We start from the raw sequence: 14,342 nt of genomic DNA, 5'->3' as shown, positions 1-14,342 counted from the left end.
AATGTCAAAGCTCCTGTTTTAGCATATGTGAAAAAAATGTACATAACAAAATAAAGCACAAAGAAAGATTGTACCTACCTTCATTTTGTTTTTCTTGCTGGTGTGTGTGTTGAGTAGAGTGGTTGTGGCCTGAATTTCATTTGGAAGTTCAGTTTCAGCCAGCTCCATCCCAAATGATTGAAGCGTCTGTGCCATCTTCTTCACCATCAAAGCAAAGCCCTCAATAGCCTGATGAAAACACAAGTGTATCAATATATCTTCATTGTACTGTGGAAGGCACAACATATATTGGACAGGTATTTATCTCATTGAAGTCTGAATACACCTTATAATCTATAGTATACATGCTCAATTTGTCTCCCTTATGTAAGACTTCTCAATGAACAATGCTATTTGAACTTTGATGTAGCACCTTGATATTTTAGCTCCTTAATATTTGTAGCTTGTTTATTTCACAGTGACATATGTAGTCTGTAATGATTGTCTAGTTTGTTTTGTTTTTTAATGTCTCATGGTGCACTTTTAGTGTTTTGCACATTTTTCCAATGTGTTTTTTAACTACAAATGGCAAATAAACTAACCTAACATTATGGGGACAAAAAACAGATCTTTATTATTTATTATTAGATCAAAAACGTGATTTCAAGCTAAGACATGGGTAAAATTTTTTGAAAAAGTTGAAAAATTAGGAGCGTTGCCTAAGTGATTAAAAATTTAGAACACAATATTAGATCTTTTTAACGAAAACACGTTGCAAATAGCAGAAATCTGAAACCCACAAACAGTTTAAAGTTAGTCTAAGGTCTGGCAACTAGTGACTATGGTTAGGATCAGTCTCCAGGAAATAAACGTATGTCAAAGTAATGTCCCTGTTCGACATGTAAACCCAGTGTGTCTGGTGCGTACAGTGCGATGGGAGATCCACTTCTCATGGCAGTACTCCTGAGTCCCCCCGAGCTCCTGTGTGAGCTGTGACCGGTCAATATACGAATGAAGCTCTGTCAGTGAGCTCAGCATGATCACCTACAGATACACACAGGAGGTCCAAACACAAACATTTCATTTAGATTTGTTGGTACAACTTTATAATAAGTACACTGTAATAAGCATTAACAAATCACATTTAATTTAATTATCTCCATGGAGACAAGTAAGCCACATCAGAAGACCAAGTTACAGGTCAGATCTGTGGAGAAGTAGACCCACTGACAGAAAGAATGCAGTCATTTTGAGTAATAAAAACATCTGTAATTGAATAAATACAAGACATATTTGTTTAATGTTATACTGTGGAAAATCTCAGGCAAAGTGATAAGATCACCATGGAGACAAGCAGATGGCGGACTCTCCACCAGAAAAAGTTACAGAGTGCACCGTTGAGGCTAATTAAAGTGTAATTATTATACAGTGTAAATTTGCTTTATCTAATTTGCCTTATATATTCAGTGAACAAAAGGTAAGTGGGGAATAAAGGAGCTGTACTCACCGGCACTTTCATTTTGAAGTCATCTTTGTTCATCTTGAAGAGGATGTCGGACAGAGTGCGCTGCAGGAGGGTGGTGGGCCTCAGGACCAGGACAAGCTGGAGGTTCCCAGGGAAGGCGCCCTGAGACATACAGCGTTCACATTTACACTGGTGTCATGGGAGATTTGGTCACTCTAGAAATTACTAGCTCAGCAGCATCATTGCACGTGCTTTTGATATCTATATAGAATTAATCTTAAAAACATTATATTACAATTCATAAATTTGACCAAGCCATCACTTGACCAGTATTGTGTCTTAAAACTACAATTAAAATGTCGAGGTGTATTTTCCTTTTTCTGCTGTTTTCTGGTAGTAAATGTGTTTAGTTTGGTCCCCCAGGGAAACGCATGTGTTACTGCATGTCTAATTAAATAATAGACAAATCATTACTTTGCATAATGGTTTAAATTTTAAATGCATTTCATTAGTATAGAATATCTTTTTAAGCTAACAACTGACTAACTGACAATATATACTAATGTTTCATTGCTAAAATGTAATATATACCCATTATGGAGCAACTAAACCACATTTTTTTTAATGGACAACAAGATAATGAACACAATCTGACAGAATATTTATTACTATTGTACTTACTATTTAATTACTTAATGCTAATACTATTTTGCAAATTTGCCGCTGTACTTAACAAATATATTTTTGGTGTAAATGGGACTCACTTCTAAGAGTTTCCTCGATTTTGTGCAGCTTATCCCCGTGGCCTCTGCTGGTCTCAGTCATGGTCTACTTATTTTCTGCCCTTTGTTCTTTGTCAGATTTGGACTTGACGTTCACACACACAGCCATGAGCCAAGAGTGGGTTTAGCAACTAGACCACGGATCTGTGTGTAAAAATTCTGCCATTTAGCTTCGCTGCTGAATCACCCCAACACCAGTTATTACAGGGATGACTGACTGCACTATATTACAACGCTGTCAGTCTGTAAAGCTCCCCTTGTGGGATTAATAAAACTGGATTTAATTTGAAATGAACGAGTGCTTTCTCCATGTGTTTTGGGGCCGTAACAGCTTTAGGCAGTTAGGCAGTTAATATGAACATTGTAATCACTCCACGTTCAACAACCCAGAGATATTAGCAAATTAATTTTATCGACCAAGTAAGGTTTTATGTGCATTTACGATATAAGGGAATTGGTATATATATATTTCATAACAGTATTACAGCATTTTTACAATTTATTTACACTATTATTTTTGTACATATGGCAAGCTTTACTGGTGATGAAGATTAAGCTTACAGTGTAAACAACTCCAGCTGTTGTTATATTATTCCAACATCTGTTCTCCGCGTTGGTATTTACCTTACCGAAATAGATATTGAGAATAATAAATGTATTTACAGTATGTATGTTTTGTGTATGATTAGCAGAAAAACAAAAGGACCCAGGTACATGCATGTGGTGAAACTTACAGCTATCCGGAGCAGGGTCCCTTTTACAGCTGCCCATTTGTCTTGTCTCCGATCAATGACGAGGATGAAACCCACTTCTGTTGGGGATAAGCTGTAACACAAAAACGTACAATAGTGTTCAACCCAAATAAATGCAGTATTTCCAGAACCAGTAAAGCCCTGGGTCCAAAGAGTCCAAAGAGTGAAATACCCAGCATGGTAAGCTTTTGTCTCAGGCTTTTTGTTATGCCGCGCTTTATCTCCTTAGACAGCTGCTGCAGCACATGAAAGAATATACAAGGATTCACTCCCAGATATTCCCCCCCTTTTAATTCAGTCCTAGATGAATTTAATTAAAACCAAATACAATGCACCTTTAAATAATTGTCCAGAATATCCTCTTCCTTAGTAACCATCACCTGCAACACTCTAGTCGATGTTACAAAGAAAAACCCCAGACAAAAAACCCTTGTTCACATGACATGGAAAGCATGCTCTGTGATTGTCATGGATGGAGCCTGGAAGACCCTCAAAGCATCGCTAGACATTGCCCCCAACAGACAGCATTTTAATTATCCAATCACAGACCAGCACTAGATAAAACGCCGGCCTATTGCACACATGTTATGGAGTGATGAGCAGCTTCAATATCCAGTCAAGTGGCTTCAGTTTATGGGGGAGGGGCAGATTCAAGGAGTCTGGCTGAGATATAAAAAAGAAAACACACACACAAACACACTGGAGTTTCTATTGCAATTGCAATTTAACAAATATTTAATTACAGTATTTATATTATCAGTTTATTTGCAGATTTTTTATTTTTCTTATTTGCTCACCAGTTCTATTACATATTTTTGAAATGCTAATTTGAAATCCAGAGATTTATGGCTGAAAACCCCCAGAGGCAATAGCACAACACCAAAATATGCAAAATCTGCTTTTATAATCAGTGTAAAGCATTTCAGAATGCATTATTTATGGCGCATTCTTTGTTTTTTAGAAGCCAGCATTATGGACTTTATGATATGGTGTCATTTTTATTCAAACTCATTGGCCTCAGATGTCGGACACTGGCTTCTGGCTGGAGGCTACATGTGCCCTGTGAGGGGTGTGGGTCCCTCAGGTAGCTCAGCCATCTGTTGTCATGACAGCCATGAACCTAAATTAGTAAATGACCATCTAACTTTATGTACTCCCAGACAAGAAAAGCTAAGCCAAAAATATTTCACAACACATACATGTGCATTGATTTATATTTACATACCAATGCAATAGGTTCGTGTCTGTTGCCCTCTACAGGCAATATTTGATGTCTGGGTTTTGTGCCATTGGAATTAGGCTGTCTACATGACTAATGGTAAACTGCAGTGCGCTACCCAGGGCTATAGTGTGCACTGTGCAGTAACAATAGGCTGATAAATCCACACATGCTCAGATGTACCTGGGCACGCTGGTCAGGTAGGTGAGTACATTGTGGAACTCTCTGTCTGTTATCTCTCCAAATGAAGGAAACTCTGGAAACACGATGATGGGGCTACCATTGTCTCCTCTGCCACCTATAAAATAAAACACATACACTATTAGAAACAGTAATGTTTGCTGATAAACACTGATTTCAGCATCTTTTATTATTAAGATGTGCTATTTAATACTATCTGTAACTGACCACTGGATGTCACTGTAAAAATGTAAATTCAACATCTATTATCTCAACTTCAGTTTATTAGGACAGAATATAAACATAATTTCTGCAAATTGCATAATTATATTTCCAAATAAAAAGCATAACAATCCTGGTTAGTTCTCAGTGGTTAATGGTCACATTTTCTCTTCTGTTTACTCTGGTCAAACATACTGTACACATACTAAGCCCTCTTTGTGAAACAGCTGTCTGTACCATGGCCAGAATATCAATCTCTCTTTCTCCGCTTGTTGCTATAGCAACAGCAAGTGCACAGTCATGCTTCAGCGTCTGCTCTGATCTGAGACTGCAAAATGGTGCCGGACTCCACTGCAGCCCCAAGGTCAGCTCCAGCACGTACACATTTCACACATGTTTCACATATGTTTCACACATGTGTCTAGCTCAGCAATAGTCTGATGACAGCTGCCTCAGATATTCTGATCCAACACAAGGCTGCAGTGATGATGTGAGATAAGATTATTTGAACCATTGTTGGATTTTACAAATACATTAGACAAGCAAATATAATCAATGTCCTGAACAGCCATACACACATACACAAGAGAAACGCACATGCACATCTGCATGTGCACACACATACATGTTACACATACACACATACACACACACTCACCTGAGAGAAAGGCAAATCTCTTTCTGAGGTCAGGAGTGATGTCTGCAGCTCGGAGTGGACTATTGTCCAGTTGCATTATTTCATCTGAAAACACCAAACATGCCAGAGTCAGACACAGGTCTAGACATAAGTCTACCCAAAAGGACATTTAGGACATACAAAGACTAATTCTTTGTCAGTGGGGTCTTGTTTGGTAAAGGGTCACATTTTTATACAGCACATTTTCACCTTAAAGGCACTTGTATTTGCATTTAAGCAACAGGTAGAAATATGCAGCAAGTAAAGCACTCTCTAACATTTAAATGGTCAGATAAGCAAACACTGTAAACTTCCAAACTAGTACCTGTCTTGTGACATCTGGCAATGCCGTGCACCCGGCGCTGTGTCTAGAGCAGCTTTATTTTGAGAGCAGTATTTCTCTGTCAGTCAGTAAACGCTACATAGTCTCCTCTGTCCACTCTCTCCAGCTCTTCTTTGTGATAAGTTGGATGTCGGCTTACAAACTTCCCTATTCAGCTCTGGACCTTCTTTTGATTCCTGGTTAAACAAACCAAATGTCTGACAGTGAGTCTTTGTGACTGCTGGGAAAGCTATCAGGTGACTTGGCCTTAGGCTATCATTACACATTAAACTCTCTCTTGCTCCCTCCACACACAGATACTCAAACAAACTGTATCAACACTTGGAACTCGGGCTCAAACTTGTGGAACATGTCTGCCCGCTTCTTTGCCTATAAGCAAACATTAAACATAAATGTAAAACTTGAATCTGAATTACATTCCTTTTCTTCAAATAATTTATAAAAAAGTAAATAGTGTTTATTAGCATTAATAGAGGAAACTTAGTGACCTATTCTAATTTTCTCATTCAAAGGTTAAATGATAAACCATATTTATTCTAGATTTAAACCTGCATAAATTATTCATATTAAAATGAATTACAATGTATTTAATTCATGTGATACTTTCTATTCACTCCAAGATGCTTTATCCCAAAAAAATATGCAGCAACAACTGACAACAAGCATTGGGTAATCTCTGTTTGCTAAAGGCACCCTGTTTCATTTGATAGAAGTAAATAAATACTGACTACAAGTAAATGTAGTTGACAGGATCCTGACAATACAAGTTAGAAGTCCACACTGACAGATGAACCACATTAACACAACCTCCACATCCATCTTCCTGACTTCACCTGCAGCATGGGTGTGCAAACCACCACAAGCCCGGCATGTGGACCGGACAGAGACGAATGGGTATTTTTGTGATGCTTGTAACCTGCCACAGGATTGTGGCTTGGCTGAAGGTCAATTATTGCCTGGGGAGATGGGACACAAAGCTCCATGGGACTGTCCATCTGTCCAACGCTCACAGGCACGCTCCAACCCCACACAAGTTCACACAGGGAGCAGCAGTTTCCTCTTTCCACCAGCCACGCCTCGCCCCCAGCTACTCCCACAAGTATCAGCCCCCGCCCGCCAAGACCTGCACTTTGTTACCAGAAGACAGGCTATTCTGTTACTGAGAAATCCCCTGAAAACATGTCAGATTTCAGTCTCATTCAGTTCATACATAAAGCCTACAAACATTCTCCAGATTTCCTCTTACTGTTGTCTTGAGTGTCTTTTCCGTCATCTTCCACTTGTCACCCCTTAGGCAGTTTACAGAGACAAACATAATGCCAGTGTACGTCACACTATAGGAAGATTTAGTGAAACGGTTACAATATCCTTTCTCATCCTGTTTAACTGTTTTAGACACAATGTCCAGTATCGATGAAGTAACTGAATTGCTTCTGTCTTAATCATAGGTTGGTTAATTATTTAAGAATGTAGACATTTTTCCCATTCAGACTTGTTCTCAGAATAATACAGTTTTGCATACAATTGAACCTGATTAAAGACACAATGCTCTGTTTCCTGGTATATAACATGAAGAAATGCAGATTGTTGCAAGAGAAATGGCAATAAAAAAAGATACTGCAAACTGAAACTAACACTAATACTTTGCCTACGTAAGATCCTTGTTTACTATTTTTTCAGATATTTTAATAAGTAATTTTTTTATGTTAGAAATGGATCAGTCAAGGTACTGATTAGCAGGGAAAAACTTATATCTTAGTGTTTTCATAATAAAATGTCTATGTAGATTTTGTATACTAAGGAATAAGTTTTACACTCAATACCACATTCTATACTTTGGTGGAAAAAAGATAGGATTGCTTATAATATAATGTAATGACATAGACATTAACATTGACAAGACATACAGCCTTTTTAATGTCACCATTTGGTCGTATTACCATTAAAATAATTTATCATTTAATCAGCACCTGGTGAAATGAGTATCTAGTTTCAACACTAATTTTAGTATTGATTAGCATCACATTTTTATATACCTATTATCTTGGAAAACTCACAACAAAGAGTTCAACCAAGTCCAACAGTGCCTTGGTGTTGAATCGTAAACACAGAGCTGCATGAACCACCTGCTGCTCTCGGCACTAATGTTCTTTAAGGGCTTAACACAGAGGATTAGACTGCACTCACGCTCACGTTTGGGGCCACAGAGTCAAACATTACTGGGTCACTGTCACACCTGCACCTCCTCATACTACTGACTCAGATTAGGCACATGACCAGCAGAAGCTTCTCAGGGACACAAACAAGCTCATTCTCTCATTATTATTACAGCGCTCTGGTCTTTGAGGGTGCACTGTGTAACTTTTCCACCATCTGCTTGTCTCCTTGGAGATGTTATTGCTTTGTCTTAATTATTTCACAGTATGGAAATAATCTTATTTATCACAATGGGGAAGTTAATGGTGAGATCTATGTAGAAGCAAGCCTGTACATAGAAAGAATATATGTTTTTCAAGGTATTTTGAGCTATAAAATACCTGCAATTGAATGGAAAGACAGATATATTTAATGCCATACTGTGGAAATTCCAAGCAAAAAATGTGGAGAAAAGCAAGTGGCGGACCCTCCACTTTAGAAGTTATAGTGCACCTTTAATAAGTTACAACATTTTCTTGTTAAAAAAATAAAAATAAAGGTGCAATCTGTAATGTTTCTGGTGAAAGGTCTGCAACTTAATGCGATTGGAATGTTCCACAGTGTAGTTTTAACCTCCATATTTCCATAGAGACAAGCAGGTGACCTCATTCGTTACAGGTCAGATCTATGGAAGAGTGACCATGCTCATACCAACAACACAAGTCAGCAACAATAACCTATATTTCAATAAATTAAGTAAATAAATAAGTGACATGCCACAGTGTGGAACATAAACAAATTTTACATATTGTCACTACTTGAAGCTAGTTAGGTCTATCAATAACAGAGGAGGAGGGAAACAACAACTATAAGGGGCTTAAAGTCATGGTCATGTGAGGAGCTATTAATGAGATAAAGCCTTCAGACATAGAGACAAAAACACCAGTGGTTCACAAATGACTGTTGTTGTGATATAACTGTAAATTCTAAAATCTTGCATGGTGTCTAACAAAAGTATATTATCAAAATTGCAATCTTGTTTCTAAAAATGCTGATATTGCCTAACACCATGTACTACACAATGCCCAATATGGTTTTCCTTTGCCATTTTGTTCAGTTATGTCTATTTGCTACAATACTATACAAGCTAACATATGATAAACTGTAGATTTACACTAAATGGAGACACAATGTACTGTGTTTTATTACTGCAAGGTTAGCAGCACTTCAGAACCTCACATGATTTTTGTTGTCCCACTCCAAGTCACAGGGGACCAGTCTGTAGGAAAATATTGTGGATATAATAGTAGTTTTATAATGCTCAACAGACTTGTATAATGATGTCCATTGCGTATCATAACTCATGAATCTGCTTTGTATGGAAGAATGTTCACAACTGAAATGAACTGAAATGATGGTAGGTTAGGTGTTGTGTTTGGTAACAGTTACAAGTGAATCTTTAATAAAAGTGCTCATCATAATGGTTGAGTGGTAGAACTGGACTGTAGATGAAAATGGTGCATGTTGCCAAACAGTGTTATATTTATACAAAAGCCCATGTTAGTTTAACTCATTTCTAAAGAAGAACAAGAATATGCAAAACCCTGAACCAGAAAAAGGAACATATTAAAATGAAGCATATTATCAGCTGTCACCTACCACACAACAGCCAGTGGCAGCAGCGTGAGAGTCTATAGTATCTCTTCACCTCCTGCATGGATATCCTGACATGGGTGCTCCTCTCCTCCACTGGGTGTAAACAAACGTCTAGAGCCCTCTTTGAATCTATGCCACTAGATTCACTTTGAGCACATGTGTTCAATGCATCCATCTGACTTTCTGGATCTGGACCAAAAAGTAGAGAATCAAGCAAGTCCAGCTCCTCTCTTTTCACATCTTTTTTCCTCTGTTCTTCTGTCAGTTCTGAATCCAGACAAACCCCAGAGACCAGCTCAGCATCCTCCTCCATGAAGAAGTCCACCGTGTCCTCTGCCCCCATTGCTCTACTATAGACAATGTCCTCTTGACTCATGTACGTCTTGCAGATATTTCACAGTGACATCTCAGTAGCTCTCTTGTCATCATTTGTGTCTCTCACTAACTGCAGAGACTTTTGTCAAACTCGGGTTACCTTTACCTGCAACAAAGGCAGCAGTGTAACGATTAGCTCCGCCTTTTTCTCATGGCTACCCCACCCCTACAGAGAAGCCACCTGAACCCTCTCATTTCAATAACCCAGAAACACATCCACTGACAAAGCAATGTATAGAGTAAATTACGCATGTTGTGTCAATGCTATGACATACTAATGATATTACAACATATATTTATAATGCAAAAGTCCCTGTGCATCTTACATCAATAGACTCATTACAACGCCCCCATTCTTTCTGAGTAGTCTATTCAAAACACAGTCTGCATCTCCATTTAATCATTCACACACTGTAGTCATTGAAGCCCCTCTTCTTTGGCACGACCCTCACAAGACCCTATTATTACAAACAAGTGAAAGGCCTATCTCTTGCGTGATTCCAGAAAAACGATACTGTGTTTTAACAGAATCTGCCAATTACATTTGTCACTTTACTGTCTGTGTTGAGAGTTGTGTTGTGAGTGAGTTATCCAACTGTGACTGGGAGCATCAGTACGAGATGGTTCTCTGCAGTTCTTTACTTTATATTTAGAGAATCTTTATTTATGTAGGGAATTGGTTGGAAATTTGGTGGTTCCTTAAAAATATACCTGGAGTTATACACAAATCCTGCAAATGTGGAGAAATTTAAGTTCTTCTCACAAACAGAAAACACCTGTTCAACCTTGTGATTTTAAACACCATACACCATCACTAAAATAATTTGGATAATTTCAGCTCTGAAACTGACAATCTCTACTAAAGGAAGGTGGTAGGTGGTGGTATAGAGCATTTTCATCTTTGGACAACACAACAAACACAACTCCATGTATGTTTTTTATGAGGTAACACCATTCTAACATGTCTTATAGCTCAAACGAGTTCATTTTCCATCCTATATGTCCTTTAACTAACACATGTGTAACACAGGTGTTACTGAAGATCAGTTTTCTTCTGTGCATTTAAACACACACCAAGTGTCACTTAGGTTAAAATCTGGTTAATCTAGTTGAGTCATGGTTTTATCATGTATTTCCTTCTTTGCCATTGGTCATTAGTCCTGGTGGTACACGCAGACAGTAAACATGCTGTGTGCGATTGTTGTGTCTGACTCGTAACAAGGTGCAGTTTAAAGCTTGTTTTACGACGCAGGCCACACTTGGGTTTATCAGCGTAGCAAACTCAGAGACATATTAACTAAACCCATGAGATTACAAGAGTCAAGTCAAAAGGGTTAACCAAAAGCCAAGTCTGTCTTTGTCTGCTCAGGTAGTAATGATTTTTAGAGGTTTTCCAGCGGTCAGTAAGTTCGGATGGGGAAGTGTCAATGAAACTATAGAGTCAGTGTGCTACTTCCTGGAGCAATACAATAACCAGTGAAAAGATGCAATTTACATAAACAGAAATCCACATCAATTTGCATTGTAAACATAATAAAAAATGAAGTGTAAAAAAAGTGTTCCACAATGGGAAAATTCCATTATTGCATTGTAAAAAATATGCAATGGAGAAAAAAATTGTTTCAAAAAGTTTTGACAGTTGACTGTCCAAAGCTGCATGTCCGTCACCCGCCTCTCACCATGGAGATATAGCAAAGTTCCACAGTATGGCATTACACTTATTTATCTCTACAGAGACAAAAGGTGACACCACAGGGCCAAGTTACATATCAGCTCTGTGGAGAGGCAAGCCCACTCACAGTGAGAATGCAAGCCTTAACATACAAAACTACATAAAAATAATAAAATTCACCAACACAAAAGTAGAGTAAAATTATAAGGCTACAAAATGAATGTGTACAATTGGTTTTCCTATGACCAAATGAAAATAACAACTTCTGAAAGACATTTTTTATGACACAATGGAAGTCATAAATGCTGATGACTTAACCAGAATTTTGTCAAGAAATACTTGCTGTACTCTGACAGGGATACTAGTACTAGAGATGGATCAGTATGGGTTTTTTTCATGGCTAATAAATTGGAATCCAGATAAAATGGTGACTAAAAAGTAGGGTCGATTTAGATTATTTTCCACAAATTCTGTTATTTAAATTTACTACATACTCGCGCACAATTCTTTATTACCACACACCCATAAGAAGAGCTGTGTAGTCGTGTTTTCTGCAGTTGTCAGTTGCACTAAAGTGTTAAAATAAAAAAAGCTTAATGGGTGTTTTTAGGCAGCAGGTTGGGCAAAACTAATTATCGGCCTCAGCTGGAGATTTAAAGGTGCACTGCGCAACTTTTCTGATGGAGGGTCTACTACCAGCTTGTCTCCATGGCGATTATTGCTGTGACAGTAAAACCATGCAGTCTTAGTGGGAGCGGGCCCACTTCTCCAGAGATCTGCCCTGTAACTTGGCCTTGTCATGAGCATTGCTGTCTTTATGGTTAGTTAATTTAAATGCCATTCGGGGTGAAACATTAACATTAACATGGAATCAAGCAGGTGGTGGACCCTCTCTCAGAAAAGTTACACAGTGCACCTTTAATTCAGATAGCTGATATGCTAAAGAGTGCACATATCAACTTGATATATAGACCAACCTATATATATCTTACTGGCTATACAATGCTAAATATAAGACTTAGAGGATAGGAGTATAGTATAGTAGTCATGCCAGTACGTCAATAAAGCAAACGGCGTCCCCAGACTCACGTGAGTGGAGTTGCACCATCGGGATCCCACTGTCCGACGAAGCAGTGCTAGTCCTGCGCTTCCTCCCCATGACTATCTCTCTATGACTGCAAACCTCTCCGAAAGTCCTTTTAAAATTTCCAAGGTCTCTGCTCTATGGTTGACTGGCCAGCTCAGCAGCTTTGATCAGCACTTTTCAGACCTTCATACAGGCCACTTCACTGCTGGGGTGCTGCTATTTCTATTCTGCAGAAGAGTGGTTCACTGCGCAGGAAAAACACTGCGCTGCTGCCAGAATCTCAATGTGGGGAAACTGAGGCATCTGTTAAAGTAGTACAGACATGCATCCCCCAACACGCAAAGAAAACAGAGTAGAAGAGAGAGAAAGAAAGGAAGTCCAAAATAAACTACAAAGATCTGTGCATGGAGCCTTGAGAAAACTCAGAAAATTTAGCTCTCACAAGGAAGATACAAGTGTACAAACAGGGCTGCTCAATTAATGTTAAGAAAATACTAATACGGACTTGACTGACATTTGATGTTTGTCTACCTAGTGTTTTTTGTGTAGTCTTGTGTATGTGTGGAGTGTGAAGAGAGGGCTGGAGTGTAGGAGGGATTTCATTTTGTTTTTTGCTTGATCTAAAATAAAGATGAAAAAGAAAAAAAATAATACTAGAGTTTACACTTGAATGATGAAGTGAAACCTGAATTAAATTAGTAAGTATCTGACTGTGATTCAAAACCACACAAAATTAGTCATTATGTCCTTGGACCACAGCTGACCTTTCTTAACAGCATTATACATAAACTATAACAAGATGTGTGTCATTTTTACACCTCTCTAAAATGTTTACTTTCACTGTTAATACAGAATAGTAAAAGTATGTCTTACACTCTCAAAATAATAAACAAAGTTGTAATTTCTCACAGCAAGTTTCATGATCAATCTTACCATCCCACTCTCTCCAGGAGTTCTTGCGGCTGTCAGGACTAAAGGGGAATGGATTGGCCAATCCTGTAATGTCCAAGTTTTGTATAATTTGACTGAGGCGATTCATGATGCGGTAGGACGCCTCTCCTCCCTCCCGCAGGATCTCATGTAGAGACATAGGAGCGGCAGCCTCAAACTCGCAACTCTCTCACCCCTCCCCAAAAAACCAAAAACACATTCACTATATTAGCAAAACTCCGCAATGCACTAGCAGGCTCCCAGCAGGGCCCTCTTGCTCTCATCCTCCAGTGTTACATCTGCATTGGTAGCAACACAAGACCGGCGTCCTTCGCAAAGATCCATCCAGGATACCGTAGAGAGAAATCCAGGCATTTATAGAATAAGCTGAGTCATGGTCTTCAAAAAGCAATACCCTTCACACCAGGGGCAATGCAGTGACACTAACGCTGTAGCCCCTAACACAAACTACTACTGGGGCATTGGTAAAGGTTTTGAAGTATGAGGAGAAGGGGGAGGGATGGGGCCAGCCGGTGAGGCACAAATCCCCTTCTGCTGCTCTGGCTAATTATATTCAACTACTTCTTCTACTCGTGAACAAATCTGCTATATCCTGTGATACATGTGTAACTCCGACAAAGCTTTGAAACAGAGAAAACAGGAAACACCATGTACTTTTTTTTTGCAAATACAACTCAAGAAACAAACAAGCTTCTCTATCTTATAAATCTAGGAATTGCAATTAGTCTGTGAATATGTCTGGCTCGTCTTCAAATGTAAGAACAAAAGGTTAAGTGTTAAGAAATAGTAGCTTGTTTTAACACAGAATAATGGGTAGAAATGGGAGTTTTTATTGCAATATTCAAGT

General features: G+C 38.5%; 1 protein-coding gene across 1 annotated transcript in view; it reads right to left on the bottom strand.

Annotated features, from left to right (window-relative positions):
* mcf2lb (mcf.2 cell line derived transforming sequence-like b) overlaps positions 1-13,634 on the bottom strand; it is a 29,599-nt gene extending 15,965 nt beyond the window's left edge. The window contains 7 exon segments of the mRNA XM_055153147.1: positions 79-228; positions 907-1,023; positions 1,487-1,606; positions 2,961-3,051; positions 4,381-4,495; positions 5,258-5,341; positions 13,478-13,634. Of these exon segments, the coding sequence (XP_055009122.1) occupies positions 79-228; positions 907-1,023; positions 1,487-1,606; positions 2,961-3,051; positions 4,381-4,495; positions 5,258-5,341; positions 13,478-13,634 (834 nt within the window).
* Positions 13,635-14,342: the final 708 nt, after the last annotated feature.

This window comes from Boleophthalmus pectinirostris, unplaced genomic scaffold (genome assembly GCF_026225935.1).
Source record: "Boleophthalmus pectinirostris isolate CB_2022bp ecotype Guang Dong unplaced genomic scaffold, ASM2622593v1 HiC_scaffold_1, whole genome shotgun sequence".
Lineage (NCBI taxonomy): Eukaryota > Metazoa > Chordata > Actinopteri > Gobiiformes > Gobiidae > Boleophthalmus > Boleophthalmus pectinirostris.
Note: the sequence above shows the minus strand (reverse complement) of the source record. Positions and strands in the feature narration are given on the sequence as shown.